Raw genomic sequence first — 27663 nt, forward strand, 5'->3', positions numbered from 1 at the left:
CTGATAAAATCATGTGATGAACTGACACAGAAACTGGCCTTCTGGATTGGTCATCATCTTCAATAGAAAATTTACCTCTTTTGAAGATTGCAGTCAAATTTCTCACGGTCGCATACGAAGGACATTGGTCACCAAGGGTATTAAGCATATCTTCGTAAATCTGCTTGCCTCTTCACTCTTTTAAATACAGGTAATTGATGGCTCGATACTCCAATTTTTCGATTTTCACAATTTCGGTGGACATCCCCTTTCTTTCAATTTATTGCGTAACTCTGGTTCCTTTTTTTGACCTCAAACTTCACATTGACACTTCTAATGAGTTATTGTTCGTTGCTATGGTAACAAAATATTTTTTTATGCATGGAACTGGTCTAGGCTAACTAGATATCAATACATACAATAGAAGTTGTTAGAGCAAGTCCTAACATAAGTCTTGTCTTACCAAATCAGCTTCTTCTACTTTACAAGGCTCATATCAGAGCAAGCCTTGAATACTAGACAACAAAGTCGTTATCCAGAGCAAGGACAAATAAAAATAGATGAATGGGAAATTGAAAGATGGTTTTTGTCCAAATTCTTTCCAATCAATTACTATTTACACATGATGGTGCGTTCTGCTTCTCATTTGGAAACCTCCCAACGCGGTATCTTCCCATTTCGCTGGCGCAGCCTGTACAGCCGCAATCAAAAACGCGTATCCTCCGCTGGATCCTTAATCAATGTTGCCCAGCTCCATGGCCCAATCCATAAATTCGTTATTCCGGTAATCTAGAACGGACTGAATGCAATGCGTCGCTTCGGGCTCAGCAAAGTAACTTGTAAAGATAGATGGGTACGGCAGACAGATTAGTTAAGCAGGGTTATTAATGACCGTGTTTAACCTCCGCAACCCCACCTCGCAACAATGGCCGATGTTTTAACACCACATTACAAGTGATTATGACCAGATCGCCCGATACATCGGGATCGTTATAAATATTGTATGCGCGAAGACGTTTTACGCCCGCTAGGACCGTAATTCTCTATTCGTGAGCCACCCTGGGTCTCCGTGGTGGACCGAATGTGGCAGGGGGAGATCAGAGAGTGCCCCACGTTCGAATGTGGAATTTATGGAGTTCCCCATGGTTCTGTGTGGGGACCAGAGTTATTCCATTTCCTTCTCAAACTATGTACCAGATGATGATCAAATTTTGCAAGAGGTTTTAGGTTGTAGATTTAATGGAGACATTAAAGACTCTTTTGCCTCCTATCAGAGCAGTTCTAGCCATCACATAGTCTACAGCTCGCTCTAAGATAAAGGAGGATGCCAGATTCCTGCTCATATAAATGGAAGAAAATCGATTGTAGTATCTATGGAGTTTCCCATGGTTCTATGTGGGGACCAGAGTTATTCCATTTCCTTCTGAAACTATGTACCTACCAGATGATGATCAAATTTTGCAAGACGTTTTAGGTTGTAGATTTAATGGAGGCATTAAAGTATCTTTTGCCTCCTATCTGAACTGTTCTAGCCATCACATAGTCTACAGCTCGTTCTAAGATAGAGCAGGATGCCAGATTCCTGCTCATATAAATGGAAGAAAAATCTGCGTTTTATCGTCCTGAACTTTAAAGGCAACTTTTTCAAGCGTCAGCAATGAAAGTACCCACCTAATCAGAGAAACGATTAAGAATCAACTCCTCTCAGTACAAGAAACAAGACAATTTAAACGAAATGAATCCATGAGTTTGGTGTTTAGAGCACCAAGCTACAAGATCTGATTCCCTATTCACGTCTCGTTGATTAAAGATGCAAAAGTTCGAAACCAACGATTTAACGTTTTAGCATTATAGCCACTTATCTTCTCTAGAGTTCGAAATTAGAGAACGGTTCGCATATTTTTCCATCCTTCCCGTACGGACCTGTATCTCCGAAGAACATAAAGATAATTAATCACAACATAGAATATAGAATTAATTAGTTTATTGTGCAAGAGCGAGAAGAACAAAACGATCCTGAATTGTTCGAGTATCCCATTCAATTAATGGCGTATTGACCAGGTCGATGTTCCACAATACGTTTATATGGGAAACGGACGATAAAGAATATAAAACTGTAAATTAAAATCGTACAGAGCTAATTGATAAGTTGTAATACTTGTAATCCATGGTTTCGCGATGTTTCAGTTATAGGCGGTTATTGCGATATGGTAATTTGCACTTTTAAGTTGTAATGAGGTCAGTTGTTCAATGCCAGGAGAATATGTCGTTATCTATATAGTATAGCGTTTTAGAAATTTCATTCATCAGGTCATAGCGGAAATACCGAAGCTCTTGATTTCTGGTTCAAGTGACATAAAGATTGAGACTTTGACTCGTACAAATAATTAAACAGTAGATTCTTGAGGTAAAAAAAAAACACTTTTTTTCTATACAATTTTTTCCGATTCGGCCCTGTTTTCATAATGAATTGTCCCACCCCTGGAAAAACAAAATAACCTTCAAAGTAACTAGCTGAATCTGTGACACTACACATCCGTGGATCTTTTTGACAGAGTTGTATTCAGCCAAAGTACCCAATTTTTCAAATTCCTCAGATATTTTTTATTTTTGAACATCAAATAACTCGAAAACGGCGCATTATACGACGAAATATGAGGAATATTTTACAAAACGTTAAAATATTCATTAGATACTGTCCAACTTAATTTCAAGAGTTTGGTTCTTTGAATTTTTGGTATTTTTATGGTTTTAACATTAGACGCTTTTATTAGTTGCGTAAATGGTAGATATTTTATAGGCTCATTATCTTTTCTGAATTATTATCACTCATTCCATCCCATGTAAGCTTCTGAATATCTGATAAACATCGAATTCATTTGATTTTCGTTACAGCTCTACGAAATTAACGATGATCCCAAAAGGAAAGAATTTTTGGACGATCTATTCTCCTTCATGCAGAAAAGAGGTAAGTAATTCATGAATATAATTATAGAACCGACTAAATTTCCAAATTTCTTGGATCTTAATGATGCAGTGGTATAACCTACCCCATCTTCTCTAATCAAAATACAAGGGTGGGGTTTGTAAAACAAAGGGTTGAAGAGATACGGTTTTTAGTCCGAAAAAAATTTATTTATTTACCTATATCGACCCGGGTCATTTTACTCAATAATTCGAGGTCGTAGATTACGAATATGCAATTAGATTTCTTGTACGATCAGCATTTTGGGAAATAAATCGTTTTTAGTGCAAAATTTCGATAAAATTGGTCAACTTTGAGGAGCTCAAGCTGCCAGAAAAAATGTACTTAACATATGCTGAATTTTTGGTGATAGAATGGTTCTTTGCGAATGGAAAAAACCACATTTTATTAATCTACTGTGAACAGTTTAGATTTTATGATTTTTTCCGCGAAGGTCCAAATTTTCCAATTTTTCATTGATCATAACTTGAAAAATAAATTAAAAAAAAAATATCTGTTTGCATATTCGTGTTCTACGTCCTCGAATTAGTGTACAGTATAAATTTGGTTTTGATCGGAGATCAAAAATATTTTTCGAAAAATCGCAATTTTTCCATGCATATGTATGGAAAATTCGAAAAATTTTCGATCTCTCCGATTTCCATCAAAATTGGTGTATTTGCTGAATCGAGGGCGTAGATAACGAATATGCAAACAGAATTTTGCTGAAAGGATTAGTTTTCAAGTGACGGTTCATAGAAAATCGGAAATTTTGGACCTTCGCGGAAAAAATCCTAAAATCTGAACTGCTCGCGGTAGATTAATGAAAGTGGGTTTTTCCTATTCACAAAGGACCAATCTATCACCTTAAAAATCAGCTTTTGTCCAGTGCCTTTTTTCTGGCTGCTACAGCTCCTAAATACTCGAGTTGAAATCGTTAAAAAAAAAAATTCCCTAAAAGTACCTACACCAAACGAATCCATTTTCAAGTTCATTAACTTGAGGATAGAGCATCCAAAATTCCCAACAATGTGGTTATGCATTGTCCTTTTATGATCTGCAGCTCCAGGGGGATGAAGACGACCTTGTGGTAAATCCGACTTGTCGCCGAAATTGCTTTTCTATAAATAACCGGCGGACCCTTATTCCTGGAATTTCCGATTTCTCCCCCGCGACAGACGCAAAAGTGAATAATTGAATTCGGCATGGGCCGACTGTATTTTTATCCTCTTATTTGTACCTGCTTCGAGATTTGGCGCAGAATCGAATAGGCGCACCGGGTATTGAAGGACGCCTTTCTGGCATTACCTACTGCTGATCCTTTAGGACTCCGAAACGGTTATAGATATCGGAATAACTCCAAATTTACAAGGAATGAAATAATAGTTTCACGTTTATCAGGTTTATCGCAATGTCGAATCTCTTCGGAAAATATGTGACGAACATAATTGAAGTTTATACAAACTGATTAAAGGCATACCAAATCTAGTTATTTGCATGGAAAATACAAGAGATCAGTATTATACCATAATATGCACTAGCTTGAGGAGAGTTAATGTTCGTTATCTTTGGCTGAAGTTTGAATACGTTACATCAGTTGTTGATTTCAAAAATATTAACCCGAAGATGAAATGCATATGATGCAGTGGTTGAGAATGGGTATTAACAGATAATTACAAGAATGTTAAATTCTTCAACAAAAATTATCTTGCATCAATATAAGTAAAAGGAATTAAAGGAAGTTTCAACAAGTCAAGATGAACTTCACCTCTGAAAAAAAAATTTCACATGAATAAGCAATTAACAGGACAACTGGCGCGTATTTGTGGCTGTTCATCTTAATACATTGATATAATAATTAGGTATTTATTGGTACCTTGAAAAATTAACAAATTTAACGGATAAGTCAAATGAAAAATACGGAACTTATTCTACGATGACATTCATCGAAAATCCTGTAGTAAACTACTTGCATTAATTCACTAAAACATAAAATTCTCAATTGCCACCACTTTTTTGGGTCTCCCAATAGAAGGAAATTCTTTGTCATCCTCTTCATTCACAATCTTTCTGATTGTGGAAATATTCAGCTGAAATATAAGTCGTTTTGATTCAGATGAAACATTGTATAAATTCCCTAACATAGAATATGTTCGCTACCGTCTGACGTTTTGTGGATTTTAGAATATCAGGGTATAACTACTTGAATGAGCGGACCTGAATTCTAAACAGCACTTCCTGAAACCCTGTCTCTTTTTTTAATCACTCTCGGCATTTCGTAATAAAAATTGATATTAGTTGTGGCAACGACGTTATGACATTAACGACATTTCATGAGTGCCAACTTTACTCCGTTCTAGTTACAAGAACTTGAGAAAATTATTTCATGGCCAACCGACTGCTAAAATAAATGTGAATGGAGTATAGATGACCTAGAATAAAACGGATGGCATCTTTTCAAGTTCTTCTTCAGAGAAAAAAGAATGGTGAAAACTGTAGCCTCCCACAGTTCTCATAACTTTTTTGTCTTGGAAGTTACAGATCTGAAACTTGAACCTGCTTTTTAACGTTGAATCAACTGACAATCTTATTTTTTTTTCTTTTCAACGCCCTGTACGGAAGGCTCATTGATATTCTTGAAAGAGTGAAACCGAACTTTGTGTGGCAGTTGTGAACTTAGTAAACTATCTCTCTCATTATTGCTAGGTTTCAGGATGATCGATCCCAAGGGGGGCTTGGCCCTTCCCACCCCTCCGACGAGCCGCCACTGCTTCCTGCATATTCAGAGAGGCCAGGAATCAAAGGAGGCGGCTATCGGTATCGCGTGAATGAAAGGGAAGCCGTGCCACGGCCAACTATTACTTTGAAACGCGTACAACGGCCATCGTCACGTTTTATTAAAATCGCGATCATTTCTACGAATTCAAATTCGATACTTTCAGCCGCGACGGAAAAAAAAACTGTCGGCTTTTCGTGTCGAATCGATAACGCGCCGGGGACGGCCATAAATAAGGTTTCGATTTTTCGGCGGACGCCCGGTGTACCTCGAAATCGCGTATACCAGGTGGCCCAAATACGAACCGTCACTAATTCGGCGGCGGTCGTGACGGATGGCATTTTGTGGAGATGTCGCTATTCGATCTAAATTGATTATGCTGATATGAAAAAATTGAAAAAAAAAAATAAAAATTGAAGAACACAAGGGTTTCCCAAATTGGTTTCACAAACTAAACCAGAATACTCTTTGGGTTATTTCAAGAGACAATGTTCCATAAACAAGCTCCCGGAAAAGCTTAATTTTCGAGATTGAGGGCGTTATATTTTGAATCTATAAATAGGAAACAAAAACTTTTAAAAAACTTGATTCGACCTGTTAAAATGGACTATGAATTTATTCCCTATAGTTCCATAGAATCCCATCTAGGGATTCGTAACAATTTGGATTTTCTTGAGAATTACCAGAGGAATTCTTTCTGAAATCTGTAATATACAGGGCGTCCCAGGATTAATAAGAAAAAACTTGGATATAGGTTCAGAAACTCAAAATAAGACGAAAAGTTCCTATGAAAACATGCCCGGAAACGCTTCCTTGAATGGTTAAGTTGCTTCGAAGATGAATACTTGATTATGGATTTATCAATTTCTTCAAATTGGGACAGACATAAACAAATGAAATTTTGCACTGGTATTTTTCGAATACAGATGCACCTAGAATCCAATTTTGACCCATCCCCCATAGAGACCGAGGCTCGAAATCCTTTTTTTATTCACCACCATGCATTTTCATTCAGTCTTTGAACACTATCATTAAAAATGAGCATTGAAAAGAGATTTTATTGGGAAACTTTGATGCTGTGGTATTTAAGTTGCCGTTTGAGAAATATCTGCAAAATTTCATTTATTCATCTCTGTCCTACTTTTACAAAATTGAATAAATCCATCTTTGAAGCAACGTAAGTTTTCAACGAAGCGTTCCGGACATGGAACTTTTCGTCTTATTGTGAGTTTTTGACTGAAACTATATCCACATTTATTCGCATTAATCCAAAGACAACCCATATACGTCAAAACATACCTAAACAAATATTTAGTACTAGAACAAATCTGCTTGTTACATTTAGACGTTTAGGCATAAAATTTATATGAACTAAACGTGTTTGAAGAATATAGTCCTTGTTTAGAAATGGCCAACAGAGCCACTGAACTGGATGGGCATTTGTCTCTGCCAAATTTTGCAAAAGTGAGTCGAGGATTCGAATTCTCCATGAGCTTGTTGTAGGACGTTCATGTTTTTTCCATATTCTGACATCTAGAATCACGTGCCTTAGTATATCAATGTTAAATCCGGATACCCTGTAGAAAGACGTTCAACAAACTCTTCCCAAAACGACACTTTAAATAATGAAGCTAATTAGATGTCGATTTGAGATAAACAAATAACTTATTGTGAAGATTAATCTAGAGAGGATTTTTAAATTAATTAGAAGGTTATTAGCAATATTTGAACGTCAATTTCCAGTGGTATTTTCAATAATACCTTCTGTATTTGTCAACATAGTATCTAGTTCTAATGGACTTTTTCGGATTTGATCGTGAATAGAAATTATCATAGTTAGAATCTATTCAAATCGAAAAAATTTTTGCAGAAAAGTTAACTATTTTTAAACGATCCATCGTTGAATCATCATACTTAGTTGCCCCATGCAATTTCGGGCATCTTTACACGACATTTGTCGTAATTTAAAAAGGACCGTTTCTCTTAGAATCCCCTATGGAAATAACTCCAAACCAAATGAAATTCCTCCAGTCCTCGAATCTGAAAGGTGTGCGACACATCGCACCTTTATACACAGTTTGGAAAGCTCGGAAGATCTATATCGCCATCTTCGTCTAACAAGAGCCACCCGCTTTTCAGAACAAGGGACAGGCGTCGTGACAAGCACGTGCCTACCTGTGCGACATATTGACTACCGAAGAAGTGTAGTATCTTATCTTAGACATGAGGTTTCCTAGGAGATTCATCGAATCTTCCGATCTGCCGCAGAAATTCGTAGATTGCTGTGTCTACAAACGATGTAGTTGGAGTATGGAGTCCGTAAAAATCTCAATTGGCGTTCAGAACAAGATCTCGACAGATGAATGAATTTTTCTACTTATTTCTCGAAGTCAAGGCGTCTCAAAACGTGATAAGTGTAGAACTGTATCGTGCTTGATTCGCGAGATATTCACATATAAGACGCCTACAGAATATACCTGAGGATGTTGCTGAATCACCGTGATGGGGTAAATTACATGACACGGGTACAAACAGCGGCCCCGTTTGATACTATTAAACGGTAGCGACAGACAGATCCTCTGGAGGTCGTGAAATGGCTTAATAGCAGCCCGAATCTGATACCGGCCACTTAAATCTAGATTGCTGTAATCGTCGGACACTGTTCTGCTACCGACTCGATAAATTATAGGGGTAATTTTCGGGATTTTGTGTTTATTTTGGCCGAAATAGGACCGGGCCCAACGGGAATTTTTCCAGTTGTTAAGTGGTGAGACAAAGGAGCGTCATTTTTCCATATTAGACCCTGTCTTGAGCTTGTACACCCAAAATTATACTGAGTGGACCATTGGAAACGAAACAGCTTCTCTATAGCCGACAGAACCGAATTATGTATAGGGAGACAGGGAGAGTTGAACCCCTATTCACTTTGAAGCCACTTGAGTTGTATCTGCAAATGGTAGCAACTCATTTTTTTGCGTGAAGATATCATGCCCAAATGGGTAACGATAGATAATAGTAGAGTGATGATGAGATGAACATTTTGAGCACAGCAATTCTTTTTTTAGGAACCGAAAATTGGTTCATGTCTCCCTAACCCATGGGAGAGTTGAAGAGGGGCGAGAGAGACTTGACCATAAATTTGTTTATCAGGGAAAACATTGAAAAAAAACAATTTCCGATGACCAACGACTGTCTATGTCAAGGTTTTCATCATCAGATGTATCAGCGTATGAAATACATATTTTCTATTTCAGAGGCTCTCTCACTTATTTCCGAGATGTTTTTTACTTTTTTGAACCTTTCTATATTTTTTATAATAATTTTTATTATTCAATTCTCTTTTTTTTTGAAGCGAACAATTATCTAAGCTCAGTGCTGGAAACTTGGATCACTGATTATGTCTCCCAACCATGGGTCAAGTCTCCAGCACTCCCTTTTAGTCTATTCAACAGATGTTTTCTTGAAACTTTTTCAACTATTATTAAAAAGGCTCATCGTTTGAATTGAAATATTCGAGGTGGTTCAAGTCTCCTACCTGAGCAAGTCTCCCAGACTCCCCCTACGTAATAACAGAAACTTTTAGGTAGAACGGACAACATAGCGTTGATTTAAAACCCAAAAATGTTTTGACAAGCGTCATAACCTCACATTTCCGTACTATACAGAGTAAAATGTGCCAACCGATTGCTAAAATAAAAGTGAATGGAGTACAGTTTCCGAGATTCCCTCACTGGTCATCGAATTGGGGTCAGCTTGTAATTGAGTCGTATTTTAGTCGGACCATAACTTCATAAGTCCACTAAACTGAGATTTACATATTTAATGAATACAAAAAGCTCGCATGAAAGTTCTTCCAGTATTCCTTTCTAGCCTCTCTCCACTTTTCGCTAATTATTATAAGCGAATGGCCAAATCCGACAACACGGTTGGAAAATATGCAATGATAAAAACCGCGAAACAATTAATATTGACTGACGATGTATTGCAACCAGTTTTCCACCGTCGATAACTGTGAAATTTCATACATTGTGATCAAACCGAGGTACCTTATTGCGGTATTGTTGATAATATACTCCTGTACTGCGCCTACGCTTGATGTTACAGAGTCACGTTCGCGATATTCAATGATTTGATGAAATGTCCTAGGGTTAGAGCTTGGGTCAGAATTGCCAGGTGCGAAACAGTCACCAACTATCGTTTGCAAACGAAGAAATATTAGGATTTGAAGATCTCCCAAACGTGAAGGCTTGATTTAGAAGCCTATAAAAAATTTCGATAAACAAGATTAAAAAACGTGTCATTTCAAGAATATATCTCGATAGAGCACTGTTCTTTTTTTGCTTGAAGTGCCCAAGTTGAAGACTTGATTTTGGTGTAGACAGTGTAACGAGTTTCATATTCCAAGCGATTTAACTGTTATATAAAGAAAAAATCGACATTCTACGAAATATCTCTCGCCTTCAATTTAATCAATTTTGACTTCCACAAGGGGTGCATATTTGCTCCATGTTTGTTTATCAGATATTGATATTCTTGAGCAAGGAATCACCTTCTGATTTTTTGTCACTTCTTTAATGAATATCCTTTATAAAGCCTGCCACCCTCAAATCCAGAGCAAAGCACCTATCAATAACTGTTCAACCTGAAAACTTCGGCCATGAAGTTTTTGCTAAACCACCAAATCAGTCAATTTCAATGTTCAAAATATTCACAACCTTCTGCGTACTATCAGTCAATGTCAGCAGCCCTCTGGCTGTATATAACTATAATACTCGCTATAATACCTGAAGAAAAAGAAAGGTTCTTCTTAATCACTACAAGTGGGTGTTGAGTTTAGTCTTCCACATATTCCACAAAGAAGTCCATACTGGCCGTTACTTCTCGTTGGCGACAAGTCCTTTTCGCGACAAATGAAAGGCAGGTGCATATAGGAGCAAAACAAAAACTGTTGCGGCTTCAATAAGGAATTATCGGTTTACACGTCATAAATACATTACATCATTATTGCAACAATGTAAAGGGAACAACTATAATTTTCAATTTACAACCGGCAATATTTGTGGCAGTAAATGCAAATCAAAACGTGCAGAAACAATAAAATGCCGAAGTATCGGTAAATGCACACCATATGAATAATACGCAATAATAAAAATCGGCGTGAATAAAATTGAGTGCATGGCTACGTTGCCAGGTGGACATGTGCGTTCTTGGGTGCGATTAGAAAAAAATCAAACCAAATTTCGGGGTAGATTGTACACTTGGAAAGTCAATTGTTAGGGGCTATAATTCAGTATATATTCTCTATAATCCATTCATATTTATTTTAGCAGTTGGTTGGCCATGAAATAATTTTCTCAAGTTTTTGTAACTTGAGCGGAGTAAGGTTGCCACTCATGAAATGTCGTTAATGTCATAACGCCGTTGCCACAACTAATATCAATTTTTATTACGAAAATGCCGAAAGTGATTGAAAAAAGAGACAGGGTTTCAGGAAGTGCTATTTAGAATTCAGGTCCGCTCATTCGAATAGTTATACCCTGATATTCTAAAATCCACAGACGGTAGCGAACATATTCAATGGAAGAGAATTTATATAAAGTTTCATTTGAACCTAAACGACTTATATTTCAGCTGAATATTCCTATAATCAGAAATATTGTGAAAAGATGACAAAGAATTTCCTTCTATTGAGAGACCCAAAAAAGTGGTCTCATTTGAGAATTTTACTTTTGAGTGAATTAATGCTAAAAGTTTACTACAGGATTTTCGATTAATGTCATCCTAGAATAAGTTCCCGAAAATTGATTTTTCTATTTTTCATTTGACTTGTCCGATACATTGTAAATGTCTTAAGGTACCAATAAATACCTAATTATTATTGTTGTTCCTGTTAATTGTTTATTCATGTGAAATTTTTGTTCAAAGGTGAAGTTCATCTTGACTTGAAACTTCCTTTAATTCCTTTTACTTATATTGATGCAAGATGATTTTTGTTGAAGAATTTAACATTCTTGTGATTATCAGTTAATTCCTTCGGGAGATACCCATTCCCAACCACTGCATCATATGCATTTCATCTTCGGGTTAATATTTTTGAAATCTACAACTGATGTAACGTATTCAAACTTCAGCCAAAGAAGATAACGGACATTAACTCTCCTCAAGCTAGTGCATATTATGACATTATACTGATTTTCCATGTAAATAACTGGATTAGGTATGCCTTCAATCAGTTTTAATAAACTTCAATTATGTTCGTCACATATTTTCCGAAGAGATTCGACATTGTGATAAAATACGTAATAACAGAAACTTTTACGTAGAACGGGCAACATAGCGTTGATTTAAAAACCAAAAATGTTTTGACAAGCGTCATAACCCCACATTTTCGTACTATACCGAGTGAAATGTGTCAAATTTCCATGGCCAACCGACTGCTAAAATAAAAGTGAATGGAGTATAGTGTCTCCGATACCTATAGGGCTCGCTGGGTAGAAGTTCCTAGTCCTTCAATATAAAATTTTTCCTGTAGGTGGATACTCGATCAAATAAAAATCAAAAATATTATTTTCAAAAGGGTTCGGAAATGCGCAAATGCGGATACCGCCTTATTCGTACCACTTCAGAATCGTTGGTCTGGTTCTCCGAAAATTTCATCAATTTCTAGCCAGAACCAAGCTCCAACATCTGCGATACACAATGAAGCGTGGAGAATCCATACCGACGGTCCATTTAAAATGTGAAACATGCCGGATTTCAAAGACTCTAAATTTACGAACTGTCTCATTTGTTATGATTAATTCCCCAATATAAGAAACATCCATATAAACCATATCGTCTTCAAATTTGCGTCATAAATCATCGAGATCGTTCTCGATGCGTCTGATGGTATAATTAAGTTTATATACCTTGGTCGAATCTCTTAGCGAAATCGGACGGAAGTGGGTTTCTAATAATAAACGCAGTCTCATCAATCAAGATTCTAGACTGACATTTAAGTGACATTGCGACACCAGACACCTGAATACAAAAGACGATGGTTTGGAGTTACTTGAGATGCTGCGAAACATTGCCGGGATTGTTGGTCCATTGGGGACAGTTCATTCTGAAATGCTTCAAGCTCACAGTTCAAATAAAGTGATTTCTTTTATGCATTTTAGAGCTAAACGTCAGCTAAACGCCTATTTCTGCAATAAGGCGATAATAAATGATGAAAAATGCGTTAACTAAGTAGAGGGTGAATGTTTCACTATGAACATTTGATGATAATTTTGTGTAATCTAACCAGAGATCCTTAATAAGACGATAAAATCAAGAGATAGGGTTGTCTGGACAAGGTCAATTTTGAACCCTCATCTACATTGTCATCGAAACCATGACAGTTACAAAAGAACTGACAACAGCATACAATAATTTGATGCATTTTCATTACAATTCAGTACAACAGGTCCGAATTCCATATTTTATTATACATACTTGTCATTCGCCTATTTGGTGTAGGTTCTATCTAAATCTGCACCACACACTTGTACCTTTTGACAGATACGCCGCATCCCATTTGGCTGAGTTTCGATCGTTCCTAATTTTTCATCGAGCAACTGTGAGATGAAACAATGATTTGTGTGGGCAATTTGTTATCGGTGTTCTCATGCCGAAGTTAATCGTTCTTATATATGAAAAGATTCCCCCGTGAATGTTTTAGGGAATAAGAGGTGCCATAGTACTACGTTATACGGGTATAAACAAAATGATGACAGGCTTGTTAATCGAAGTGAGATCGGAGGGTATTCTGATGCTAATGGCCCACCATTCGCCAGGGGGGGAATAGCCCTTGAGCTTCGTGATTTCGATTCAGAAGTCTCTCGCTTATTTGCCAGAAAATTTACCAATTGGTAAATTTATCTTCATCTTACCTCTTTTGAAACACCCTGTAGAAGGAGGAAAGAGTCACTTGAATGCTTCGTTGGTAGAAATATCTCTGAGAAGTTTACAGATGATATAAAGACGAAATCATTCAAGGAAAGATCGATGTATAGTTAGTTGAATTCATTTTTTGGATCATTGTACTTTTTTGATTCCTGGAAACTGGCTCTTTGTTGTTGAATGAAAGGTTATGGAAGTCGAGATTGTCATGGAAAAATGAATAGGTGAAAAACTATTATATTCGAAGCTTTGAATTCCTCTCAACTTTCGCATAGTTTCTAAGCAAGATCATTAGGGTGTACTTGTGCACAGGGTGTATTTATATGTGTCTTTATTCATTTATTAGCATGCCAGTGTTACCAACGTGTAAAAAACTCAAATTAGAGCAAAACATGAGATGAGTCGAGCTTTATTCAAGGAACAAGTCAGAATTCACTTCAAACGCTGAAATCCTCATACCATTTCTTTCTGTGACAGCCAGAACAGTTGATTTTTTAACTTGAATGTTCATTCCTGGGATCCGGACCTGCTAATAACATTGGCCGGATGTTGTGAGTGTTGCCCGAGCAGTGACTTTTAATTAATCGCATCATAAATTATATCAGGATCGATTCAACGTTACGCCATCGTAGTAATCGACATCATCGGTATTTGATTAATGGTCCAGTCCTGGTTGGGCCACAGCATCCCCGATATAAGCTTCTCTCTTATATACGTGCGATAGCGCGAGCGCATATCTGGCTCCAATAAAAAATCATGCGGTATTAATGTTAATTTGCATTTATTGTTTGGCAGAATGAAATTTTTAACTTTCTTCTGTACCTTCTTTGTTTATGCACCTACAGAAATCAAGATTGAATTTACAGGGTGAGTCTTTGATTCGTACAAATATTTTAACAGTGGATTCTTGAGAAACACTTTATTCCTTTACCTATTATTTTTTCCCAATCGGCTTGATGTAAAAGATACAGGCTTTTTGAAAGACGTAAAAAATGTTATTTTAAGTAAGGAATATAGTTTTTCATTTATTTGATGAATCTTTCGAACACAAGATATCACCCACGTCTTCCAGTTTTCTCATGATGACCATATAACGTACCATAAAAATACCCAAAATTCAAAGACCCCAACAGTTGAAACTAAGATGGCCGCTATCTGAAGAATATTTGGACGTTTTCTAAAATAAAAGTACCTATTCTTCACATTTTTTCGTGTAATGCGCCGGTGGCACAGCTCATTATGAAAATTGAATCGGAAAAATGGCATAGAAAAAGAGTGTTTCTTTTGACTTCAAGAATCTGCTATATACACTGTTAAAATATGTGTACGCCCTGTATACTTCTTCATAGTGAAATGGGTGTCATTCCTCGATGAGAAGAGAAAATCGTTTATTTCTTGGTAAAATTACCAATAACTGAATTATGTTGTGAGTAATTTCATCTTGATAAATGATATTCAATATTATTGAAACTCATTGCAGACATGAAACAGAATGATTCAATATCAACGAGGATAATGAATCATCAGTAAGACTCAATAGAATAACTAATTGCTTTGAAACGACCATCGCAGTTTCTTAAAATTTGTTGAAATTATTTATGACGATAACAACTAGGTATATTCCATTTTACAGCACTTTCACCTTGGCCACAAAAAATTTTGCAAACTGATAAAATCTGAAGTTTAAGGGTTGAAATTCCAAGAAAAATCAACTACATGAAATTGAACTGACTGAAAGCCAAATATTTGATCTGGACAAAGACTAAAGAAGATTTTTCATAGATATATTGAGATAATACTCACATCACTGAAAAAAATGAAACGACTGTGAAAAATTCTTAAATATATTATGTAAAATTGAAAAAGTTATATTAACCGTTGAAATTATCTTCACAAAATACCCGATTCGATAAATTTCTCTGTTGGCCACTCATGCAAAAACAATTTATTTGTATTCGTTTCATTGTTCACATATTAATTACTAATAAATTTGTAATTATTGAAAAATGCATATGGCCGATTGCGATAGAGATAATGGCGCCGGGTGAACAAAGCATTCTCTTACAATTTTCGCCTAATCAATTGGATTGTTGTCGATGCCAAATAAACAAATCACAAAAACATTTTAATTGCGGGTAAAACAACAATCGCTGATAGTTTTATATTTCCCAAAAGAATCTATTATTATTATTAACATTATTCAGCACAAAAAGCGCTGATTATTTCATGAATGGGGGAATATCAACGGTGAAGTGTATTGTTCCAATTAAAATAATCGGCCTCTAGTTGCAGATATCTGCATGCAACAATTTTCGTCATTATTTTTATCGTGAGTCTGAGTAAGGAGAAAATTCTCACAGGTCGATTTCAAGTCGTTAAAATTGGAAAACCTCGTCCCTACAGGTACTGATTGCATCTGTATCATCGAAATTGTATCGTTCACACAAGCGAAAGACATTTCCATTATGGAAATTTCAGGGGAATAAAACTATTGGCTGACGTACGACTTGTTAAAGGCTTAGAGTATGTAGATCAAACACAGTCCGGTGGATTTACGACTGTAACATCGCAGTAACACAGCGAATACAGCTTTATATCGATGTTGAAGTGCTACAATATGTTTTGGAATTCAAACGACCAACACTACTACTTATATGGACAATAAACTCTTGGAAATGATACGTCAATATGTTTCACTCAAGGATGGGCAGAAATGCAGGGAAAAATTAGACGCTAAATTTCAAGTAGCGTTATAACGCTAGAGAGATTCCAGAGACCAATAGAAACACTTTTCCCCTAACCATTTTTCCAATTAGGCACGGTTGAAGACATACAGGCTGTTGAAAATCCATAAAAAAATTTATTATTTTCGGTCACATCTCACAGACGATTTTACGAGTATTTATGTAATGGGATGATTATCCGAATGTAGATTTTTATTGACATGATGAATCTTCTCCATCTTCTCGTTATAAGCTTATTTAGAAGTTTAAAAGGGGGTAGCACAGCTCATTATAAAAACTTAAATTGCTATATATTCTTATCTATGCCAAATCGGAAAAATGGTAATGGGAAAAAGTGTTTCTTTCGTCCTCAAGGCTCACCATGTATATGTTATTTATATGCTTCTTTCCTCGTTTGTGAAACCACTAGAGAAATCATGAAAATATCGTTTTTCACGGAATGGGAGGCTGGAGAACAGCTGAAAAGTACTTTTCTTCCGTGTGAGGATTTAGACTGAAAAAATATTGAGTTGTTAGCTGGATCCAAACTAGCATAAATCAGTCATTCGACATATTAAGAATGTGGCGCTCTCTGAATCGGGAATGATGAATGCTAACTTCTTCTGTTCAGAAACAGTAATTATACTTCAGTTGTCTTACGTACTAATGATCCAACTCTCGGGTCTTTTAATAGACTATCATCATTTGACAGTTGGGTTTTACTTTTCTGGTCCAAGGTCTAAGAATAGTTTAATCTATGATTTATTTAATTTTAGTATTTCGATCGATCAGGGTCGTACTCCTGGAAATTTCGGCCATGACACAGGTAGAAATTGATTCTTGTATTCTGGATTTCCATTTTGAAAGGGATTATCTATGATCTTCACAGATGACGATTTCCTCTGCAATCGGGATATATCTATGACACGCCTTTTGTGTTTCTATGGATTTCAATCACTGTTAACAACAGAGATGAGAAAAGTTCAGGTTTGAACGTTGAATACTGGGAGTAGCTCTTTTTGACTCAGGAAACGATAGATATTGAATCTCCCAATGGATCTCGATAATTTAGAGTATAATATAGGTTGTACACTTGATGAATCAAATTTTTTACTATTAGGTATATTATCTCAAGATGCAGGATAAAATGAATGCATTTTTCATCATAAAAAACGTATTCTCAACAAATTGGGCTAAAATCCGATGAAGCTATAATCGCAACTGATGCCCAAAGTTGAATATCAAGCGAAAATCCCAGTTATCCCTCGCGAAATCATAAAGAGATTAATTTTTCGTTTATGTCATCGACTACGGACCTGAAGACGCCCATTTGATGTTGTTCTATTTTCAAGAAAGTAATTATACGTCAGTTAGACAAATGTGTCCGATCCGGCTCACGTCAAACGTCATTAGTTTGTGGGTTTCGAATCGTATACGATTTTTTTCGGATTCCGATGGACCTCGAGCTCACTGAATCATCCTAGTTGGCTGGCGAGGTTTTCATCGTCGCGTTGGGTGTTGATGGATCCCTGTCCGATCTGTTGTTTATCTCGGAAAAATTGGAATGAATTCGAGACACGTTTTGTCGCGAGATATTCTGTTGTGACCTCTGAGTCGGTCAGATACCTACCACGTTCGGGAAAACTATTGAAGATAGGTATCCTAGATATTGAAAATTACTTAGATGCATCGATATTAGTTTGAGACTAGAAATCATATGAGTGAAGAGTGACATTATGAATCGTCCCATATCTATACAGAAATAAGAGCCTCCAGCCAATATTTTCATGGCCGACACAAGAGGTCACGAAGGTGAGTGCGACTGGCTTGGAGGTATGGAGCGAAGTGAGACATCAACTAATAAGTTCACCTCACAAGTACATTACCGAGCAGCTAGTACTACAACGGAAACGAAATAAAACGACACACGAGTGATAGTTTCTCAGCGAGCGTCTGTCGTTTAACCTCGGTTCAATTTCATAAATGTCACACTGGTGAGGACTCTATGTCCGGCTCTTAGAAAGAGGGATGCCGCTTCTTTGATTCAGTTCTTGGTTGACGTGGGGGGAAATCTTTATGATATCCGCAAATATGCTCCATTTTCGTTAATTTTAAAACTGGAATGTTCAACTGTACTATAAGATTATCTCAAAGTAGAAATATTACCTTAAGATCTATTTGAATGGATGTAGTCTAACACCCCTAGAATCGCTGATGGATCTATGTTTTATGTATGGGAAGTACGGGAGAGTTGAACCCCTTTTCTCACTGAAGCTACTTGAATTGTATCTGTAAATGGTAGCAACTCATTTTTTTGCGTGAAGATATCATGCCCAAATAGGAAACTATAGATAATAGTAGAGTGATAATGAGATGAACATTTTGAGTACAGCAATTCTTTTTTTAGGAACCGAAAATTGGCTCATGTCTCCCTAACCCAAGGGCGAGAGAGACTTGACCATAAGTTTGTTTATCAGGAAAAACATTGAAAGAAAACAATTTCCAATGACCAACGATTGTCTATGTCAAGGTTTTCTCATCAGGTGTATCAGCGTACATATTTTCTGTTTCAGAGTCACTCTCACTTATTTCCGAGATGTTTTTTAACTTTTTTGAACCTTTGTATATATTTTTATATTCATTTCTATTATCAATTTTCTTTTTTTTGAAACAAACTATAACGCTCAGTGCGAGAAACTTGGACCACTGATTATGTCTCCCGACCATAGCATGGGTCAAGTCTCCCGCACTCCCTTTTAGTCTATTCAACAGATGTTTTCTTGGAACTTTCACAACTATTATTAAAAAGGCTCATCGTTTACAAAACAAAATTAATCAATGAAAGCAATAAAACTAAATAACACCATGCACCTATCAAACTTTTCAGACAGTGTAACAAACAAAAATTATTCAATTTCTCACTTCCTAACAACAAAATCACCTTCAACCCTCTCCTCCCGAACTGTTCTGATGGCGGCCAAAATGGAGCCGCCACTAGTTGTGCCTTGTTACGAGTATGTCGCAAGCTATTTACGATACCGGTAGCTCGAAATTTGAATTGAAATATTTGAGGTGGTTCAAGTCTCCTGCCTGAGCAAGTCTCCCGGACTCCCCCTGTATACAAACTGGAGCCTGCTAGAGGATGGTATATTGTTCTCACAGCCTTAATTGAGAAAACTTGCTGAAGAACCCGATTTGGGTTCCAGCAGGATGGGGCTACAGCCCACACATGGGACGTAGGGTGGCCATCGCCCTCACCTGATTTGAGCATCGTCGACTTCTTTCTTTGGGTCGAGAAAACTTGAGTATAAACTATAAGCATGGGTAAAGCTCCCATTTTAGCATCAATTTTCATTCGGAATGTGGAAAGTTACATTTCCATCCCATCCTCGGAAATAATGGACCAAATCCGAACCCATATTTCGATTCTTCAGTCGGCATTTCAGCCAGAGGCCGACTGTTGTGTGCGTACGTATATGTAACACTCACGGTGTTACTTTTACGACTCCTCAACTTGTCGGAACGTACATGAAAGCAAGGGGTCGACATTTTATGTATCATTTGTTGCAATGGCTGGTATCCCTCTCTCTATCTGATCAAAGCCGAGACTGCCTGGTGTGCCGTTTCAATTTTCCTTTGATGGCCTCTTTTTGTAGGGTTGGGCACTTACCATCGTACGGTTATCAAATACATTGTTTCTTTAAGTGCAGTTGACTTTATACTGCCACAACCGTAAATAAAACGTTTATTGCTACTGTATGGTTCATATTTTCGCTACCCCCTTCTCGATCTTGCCGCAGAACTTCGATGCCGTCTTATTTTTGGATGCGAATCGAGCTAGAGGAGACGTTCAGAATGCCGCATTTCTCGCATTTCAACTAAAATAGGAAGATAGGGGGAGTCTGGGAGACTTGCACAGGTAGGAGACTTGAACCACCTCAAATATTTCAATTCAAATTTCGCGCTACCGGTATCGTAGATAGCTTGCGACATACATCTAGTGGCGGCTCCATTTTGGCCGCCATCAGAACAGTTTGTGTGAGTGAGAGGGTGAACGTGATTTTGTTGTTGGGAAGTAAGAAATTGTATAATTTTTGTTTGTTACACTGTCTGAAAAGTTTAATAGGTGCGTGTTTTTTGTTTTATTGCCTTCATTGATTAATATTGTTCCACAAACGATGAGCCTTCTTAATTATAGTTGTAAAAGTTTCAAGAAAACATCTGTTGAATAGGCTGAAAGGGAGTGCGGGAGACTTGACCCATGCTATGGTCGGGTGACATAATCGGTGGTCCAAGTTTCCCGCACTGAGCTCACATAATACACTACGCAAAAAAATTAACGCACATTATGGAAATCTCAAATTTATTCTACAACTGAAGGTGTTCTCAATGATAATTATTTTTATCAGAATTATGCATGCATATGGTATTCACTTTCAACGTCTTTCTTCAATACAGATGTTTTTTCCCAGCAGGAATAAAAAAAGATGATATTATCAGATTTTGAATGTATTGGCTCCATTCTTAAATCAGTTGTTCTCGATCAATTCTAGTGATCAATAGTTTTTCTTTCGTTTGATTTTCTACACTCGATCGCTATGCAACGCGAAACACGCAATTTGACCCAAGAGGAATGTGCCCAAGCGGTAGTTTTGCGAGAAGAAGGGTGGACATACACAAGAATTGCAGAAAGGTTTGGAGTTTCCCATACAAGTGGGTCCAGAATGTTGCAGCGATTCAGGGAGACAGGTATGAATGTCCGAAGACCAGGACAGGGTAGACCACGGGCAACAACTGCCATTACTTGAGAGTTTCTTCGTTGAGACAACGGTTTGCAACCGCTCGAATCCTTCAAATGCAGCTTGAGCAAACTCATGAGGTGCAAATTAGCACTCAGACAATAAGAAATCGCCTCAGAGAATATGATTTAAGGCCTCGTGTCGCGGCAAGAGGCCCAGCTCTTACCCCAGCCCATCGAAGGGAGAGAGCATATCCATTGGGAAGGGCCGATTGGGAAAGAGTTCTCTTCACAGATGAGTCTAGATTCTGCCGCTAACATTGTGATCGACGTTCCCTTGTATACAGACGTCCACATGTAAGGTATGCTCAGTGCAATTTCCTGAATACTACTGGTTTCGGGGGAGGATCGATTATGGTATGGGGTGGAATATCTTTGACTGCTCGCACAGACCTAGTGGTCGTTGATAATGGAGCTATGAATGCTGATAAGTATATAAAGAACATTCTTGAAGAGCATGTAGTGCCATTTGCCCCATACATTGGTGAAAATTTCATTTTTATGGACGATAACGTCAGACCCCATCGTGCGCGCATCGTTCAGGAGTATCTTGAAGAGGTTGAAGTCTCTCGAATGGAATGGCCAGCAAGAAGTCCAGATCTCAATACGATTGGAAATTGTTTCCTTTCAATGCTTTCCCTGATAAAAAAACTTATGGTCAAGTCTCTCTTGCTCCCTGTTCAACGCTCCCATGGGTTAGGGAGACATGAGCCAATTTTCGGTTCCTAAAAAAAGAATTGCTGTATTCAAAATGTTCATCTTACCGCATACTATTATCTATCGTTACCTATTTGGGCATGATATCTTGACGCAAAAAAATGAGTTGCTATCATATACAGATACAACTTAAGTGGCTTCAGAGTGAAAAAGGGTTCAACTCTCCCGAACTCCCCATAAGTATAAGTATCCTTTAAATCATTGACTTCACTCCTGGGCTACTTTTCACACTCTCCAGAGGAATATTCACTTATCCGAGATGTCTTTGCTGAAGTGAAGAAGAAATTCCACTTCACTCATGGGTCTGAAACCCTATAGAGCGAAGGGTTACTAGGGCTTGGAATCACCATCGTACTGTAGTGAAAATGCTGTATATATCTTACTCATGGGGTAGAAAGTAGAATCTATAAGCGCCGCAGAAGCCGGAAGACAAAAATCCAGCATTTTTCCGAAATAAGTTCGTGTCATTTTTATCTATTCGGCTTCAAATTTTTACGCCCCAAAACTAACTGTCATATTCGGCAGATTACGTGTTCGATCTTTGGTCTGAACGATGCATAACAACCTGAGCCAACGGAATACGAATCCAGGCACTTATTCAATCGTTTGCATCGAGAAGAAAGCGAATGTTTTCTGCGGAAAGCATCTCCCGGAAACTCTGCGATCTCCAATTGATCTCACAGATTCATCGTGACGTCCCCTTATAACGAATGTACGAGCTCGTTCAAAGCTGCTGCTTTTCGGCCAGTAAATCATCAGACAGACTCGCATACGTAGATTCGAACACACATATATAATAAAACGAAATAATGGAACGCTACGTGCTCGTGATGATCTATTTCCATTTCATAGTTATTTTGAATTTGGCATTCGAATAAAGGTAATTTATAAAAATTAGGAGAGGGAAAATCACGCTGGCCGTCTTACTTCGAAATTAATCCATTCAATACAATGAACTTGTGCTAAGATGACAACTCAGACTGTTGAAATATATAAATAACCAGAAGGAAAACAAATGATCCGTTACTATAAAAGCCTGGCTTCATATCCAGACCGCATTTATAAATTTAAATAGACAATTTCTGTCTGGGTAATATGCAGAGTTGATATTAAAATAGCTTCGGAATGAGTGACAGACCATGACTGATTACTGTCACATGATCAGAAATCAGACCGGTCGGTGGCAAATAAAAATACACCTCAACAATAATATCTCCCTACGATACATAAATTTAGGATGGAAGCAGTGGCGACTCGTCAATTCTACATTTTGAATTGACAAGATCAAGATTTTCTCTCGGTATATTACTACAACTTTCCATATAGCTCCTAACATCCATTGCATAATATAAAACCCCGTTTTACCTTGAATACCGCAGTGTTTTCACAAGTTTATTAATAAAGTACGAGTTAGATCATTTCCAATTGATCAACTGATTGAATAATCAGATTTTATGTCCTTTTTATTGTCAATTATTGGATTGGACTGTGTGAAATACCCGACTCTTTCATGTTTTTCTAATTGAAAAGTGCCTGCGTTGTTGGCACTGGGAAATACAAGCAGATTCGATTAAATCGATCTCAACAAATTCCCGATCTTGCTAGGACCTAACCGACGCCACTGATATTTCCTGAAACGACGTCGACAGCGCTTTGACATGTGCTGTTCGGAGGTTGGTATGGGCGATTTGATAATTTCCTACGTCCGTGTATTTTTATACTTAATTGATCAGGTTCTGTTTGTTTGACTTCGCGTATCTCGAAGCATTCATAATAACAATAAAAAACTTGTTATACTGCGTATATCAGCAGGTGCGATGAATCAAAAGCTCGAAGTAGAACATTGTCGCCATTAGTTCCTGTCAGCATTCCTTTCGGAGCAATTTCTACGCTACGACTGCACTGGATTTTTTCCAAATTGTCGTTTATAATTCTGTATTTCGACTATCATATTTTCCTCGGAGAGAATCGGAATGGAAGGAGACGTGTATGAAATTAATTTTGAACTTTTCCTTTGATTTCTGTTCTTTGGTCGACATACAGGGCTTCCCAAATTGCTTGATTTTGGCTGTTTGTGGTACTTCTAGAGTAGATAGGGATAAACGTTAAGTGAAGGGCTGGATTTTCGTGAAAATTCCATCAGTGGAAACCGTTTCACGATATCTTCATTTGTCTTGAAGATGTGAAAAAATGTTGTTATTTTGTCAATTTTCCAAAAGGTGCCATAACTTCTTTATTTTCGAAAATGGAGCCCATCAGGAATCCTTTCAACATTTTTACCTATCAAGTCTGGAAGTACCAGAAACAGTCAGGATCAAGCAGTTTGGGATACCCTGTACACCAGTACTTTCAGAAAGTTCCTCGCTTAGACAATTTCTTCCTCACCCTTGGTGCTGGGAATTTCCAATTGAAAATTGTAACCCTTTGACGGTGGTATATTTTCCGGATATATGTGGTTAAAATCCTCCTAAATACCACCAGAACAACGTCCCCTAACCTAACAAGACAAAAAGTTATCACTCTTTAATAAATTAAAAAGAAATTATCCGGCTGACAAAACAAATCAACAGGGCCCCGAAAAGAATTCATAATTCCGAATCGAAGAACGCGCAGCAAACTATTATATATATACGAAACGCGCAGTGAGATGGACGACCACAAATGCAATTATGAAAATGTGACTTAATGTTCCCGAGATTTATGGACCAACTTAAATATATTAATTTACGAGTTTATTCTTGCTTACGGCCAGGAATACGGGTCCAACTTTTATTATTCCCTCTTCTCTACTCTGTGAGAGCTGAGCCTCAATTTATTTCTTTTCCTATCAGCGAATTTTCGAACATTGGCCTGTCGTTGAGAGCAATCGATTGGATCAATCGAATTGGATTTATTGGATGAAAAAACGAGATAAAAGTGAAAAATTGTAGATTGCGGATTCCAAAAAACCTTCTCAAGATATTCGATTATATTAGATACTTTTTGAACTTCATTGAGAAATTTTTTGCATGACAACATGAGATTTGTGTGCAGGAGCGTTGTCCTGCAAAAACAAAACACCATTGGTTAGCTTTTCGCGTCTTTTCTCTTTAATTTTTTTCCGTAGAGTGGTCAGTAATGTCGAATAGTTATCTCCGGTTATTGTTCTACCCTTATCCAAAAAATCAATCATGATTACTCCATGGCAATTCCAAAAAACTGAATCAAGAACTTTTCCAGCAGATTTTTGGACACGAAACTTCTTAGGTCTTGCAGAACCAGAGTGTAGCCATTCCATCGATTGTTGCTTTTTTTCTGGATCGTAGAAATGTACCCAAGTCTCATTCATAGTAACAATTCGATTTAAGAAGTCTACATCGTTTTCAAATCGAGCACAGATCGAACGCGATGCTTCTACCCTTGTACGCTTTTGGTCAACATTCAAACATTTGGGGAACATTTTGCAGAAATTCTTCTCATGTCCAAATTGACGTGAAAGCGTTCGTATGAAATATTCAGTGCTTCAGATATCCGTTTTAGCTCAATTCGATGGTCTGATAAAATCATGTCATGAACTGCATCGATATTTTCGAGGACTGACACAGAAACTGGCCTTCTCAATCGGTCATCGATCTTCTATGGAAAATTTGCCTCTTTCGAAGCTTGCAGTCCAATTTTTCACGGTCGCATACGAAGGACATTGATCACCAAGGATATTAAGCATATCTTCGTAAATCTGCTTACCTCTTAACCCTTTCAAATGATGATGGCTCGATTTTCACAATTTCGGTGGGCATCTTCTCTCCTTTAATTTATTGCGTAACTCTGGTTAACTTTTTGACCTCAAACTTCACACTGACACTTCTGATGAGCTATTGTTGGTTGCTATGGTAACGCAATATTTTATTTATGCATAGAACTGCTGTAGACTGACTAGATATCAATACATCCTCGTATTCCTCTAACACCATCCTTCCCTTTGGCCTTTACTATGCATTATTTGTTTTGAAATCTATTTTCTCCTGAAAAAACCCCGCTTCTGCGGGCAGTAACAGACCGATTCGTTTATTTTCCCTTATTGCCACTCGAGATTGGCCAATTACCTCTGCAGCGATAACAAGGAAGAATTACAAAATTACCGGACGATATGCAGAATATACCTGTGTAATGATAAGGTGGAAATGTTCATGTGTAGTAATGAATTCAATTTCGTGATCTACTAGAAAGTCTTCAATAACTTCAAAACGGAGTAATTGTAATTGGAAGAACGTTTATGCATCTACCTTATTGGCAATTTATCTATCTCTTCACCAAGAGAAGAATGCAATTTTAAAGCGGACATGTTAACAACATTCCTCCATGATACTGTTCTCTTCAACTTCGAGCACTTAATATTGGTTCGATGATAGGTATTCTTGAAAATAACCCTCCTGGAATTTTGTTCTTCGAGTTAAAATCATCATTGAAAACGTTGATCGTGTCGAACGTGGATATTCGGAGAGATATTAATACAGAGAACAATAATTTCATCATATGCATTAGAGTAGGAGCTATAAATAATTGTTGTGTGTGTATAGGTACATTTATTGAGGAAATGTGGGGCGTAGTTTCTATGTTTTTGAACACATAAATCGCTGCTAGACTAATATTTATCAGGGTTTCAATTCATCATTCTCGAGAAGCAATGCAACGCATAAAACTCATATGTAATTCTCGAATTTTTGGCCAATAATCGGCCTGAATCGGTTGGGTTTGACTCAGTGAGTGGGCAAATATAGTATCGTTAATACTTGCAAAGGAAGAGAGGTAGAAAACAGATGGTTCTAGAGTTACTAGAGCAGCAAAAATTCTTTTCTGAAAATTCGAAAAATACTACTCCAATTCCATGGAAACTGTGTAAATAGTTTTGTACCTATACAAAGAATTGTGGAAAATTTCGTGAAAATCGTATCACTAGAAACAGGAAATACTTGAAACTAATGAACTATTCGCCAGAAGATATTCAAATTTTGCCAGAACCTTCAGGACATCATTTTTGAACCATATACCAGGAGTTTGAATATATTGTGCATTGCTAATACGTTTACAAGTAATGATATGTGATTTTACATCTAATAATTACAACATCCTTATAGTGGAGCCATCTTTGTTCATTTGTCTGTAACACATTTTCAATTCCAATAAAAAAATTCAAAAAAATGTTTCCTCGATCCCGAAGATTCACTGTTGGAACTAACAAAGTGAAAGTATCTCATCTATTAGTTAAACCTCTTCAGGGTGAGTCTTTGACTCTTAGGAATATTCGAACGTACATAGATTCTTGAGGTCAAAAGAAATACTTTTTTTCTTCACCATTTCTTCCGAATCGGCTCGGTTTAAAAGATACAGGCTGTTGAAAAACCATGAAAATTGTTATTTTTAGTTCTATCCCACAAACGGTTTTATGGAATGAAATGAATTTCGGAATATAGTTTTTAATTTATTTTATGAATCTTTTTCGAACACAAGATATCACACACGTCTTCCAGTTTTCTCATTATAAGCATTTCGTATCATTGAAATACCAAAAATTCAATGAACCCAACTCTTGAGACTAAGTTGGACGCTATCTAATGAATATTTCAAAAAATTGGATACTTTGACCTAATGGAACTCTTTTTAAAAGATCCACAGATTTAGCTAGTTATTCTGAAGGTAATTTTGTTTTTCCAGTGGTGGCACAGCTCATCATGAAAACTCAAAATGGCCAATATCTGTTTATCAGGGCCGAATCGGAAAAAATGGTATAGGAAAAAAGTGTTTC

At 37.1% G+C, this 27663-nt stretch overlaps 1 protein-coding gene across 5 annotated transcripts in view; it reads left to right on the forward strand.

Moving 5' to 3' along the window:
- Positions 1 to 27663, forward strand: part of LOC123307552 (protein dead ringer) — a 120302-nt gene that overhangs the window by 85811 nt on the left and 6828 nt on the right. For all 5 annotated transcript variants that reach the window (XM_044889912.1, XM_044889911.1, XM_044889915.1 and 2 more), the window contains exon 4: positions 2875 to 2947. In XM_044889912.1, coding sequence (XP_044745847.1) covers positions 2875 to 2947 — 73 coding nt within the window. The remainder of the gene's footprint in view (positions 1 to 2874; positions 2948 to 27663) is intronic.

Source organism: Coccinella septempunctata, chromosome 2 (genome assembly GCF_907165205.1).
Source record: "Coccinella septempunctata chromosome 2, icCocSept1.1, whole genome shotgun sequence".
Taxonomy (NCBI): domain Eukaryota; kingdom Metazoa; phylum Arthropoda; class Insecta; order Coleoptera; family Coccinellidae; genus Coccinella; species Coccinella septempunctata.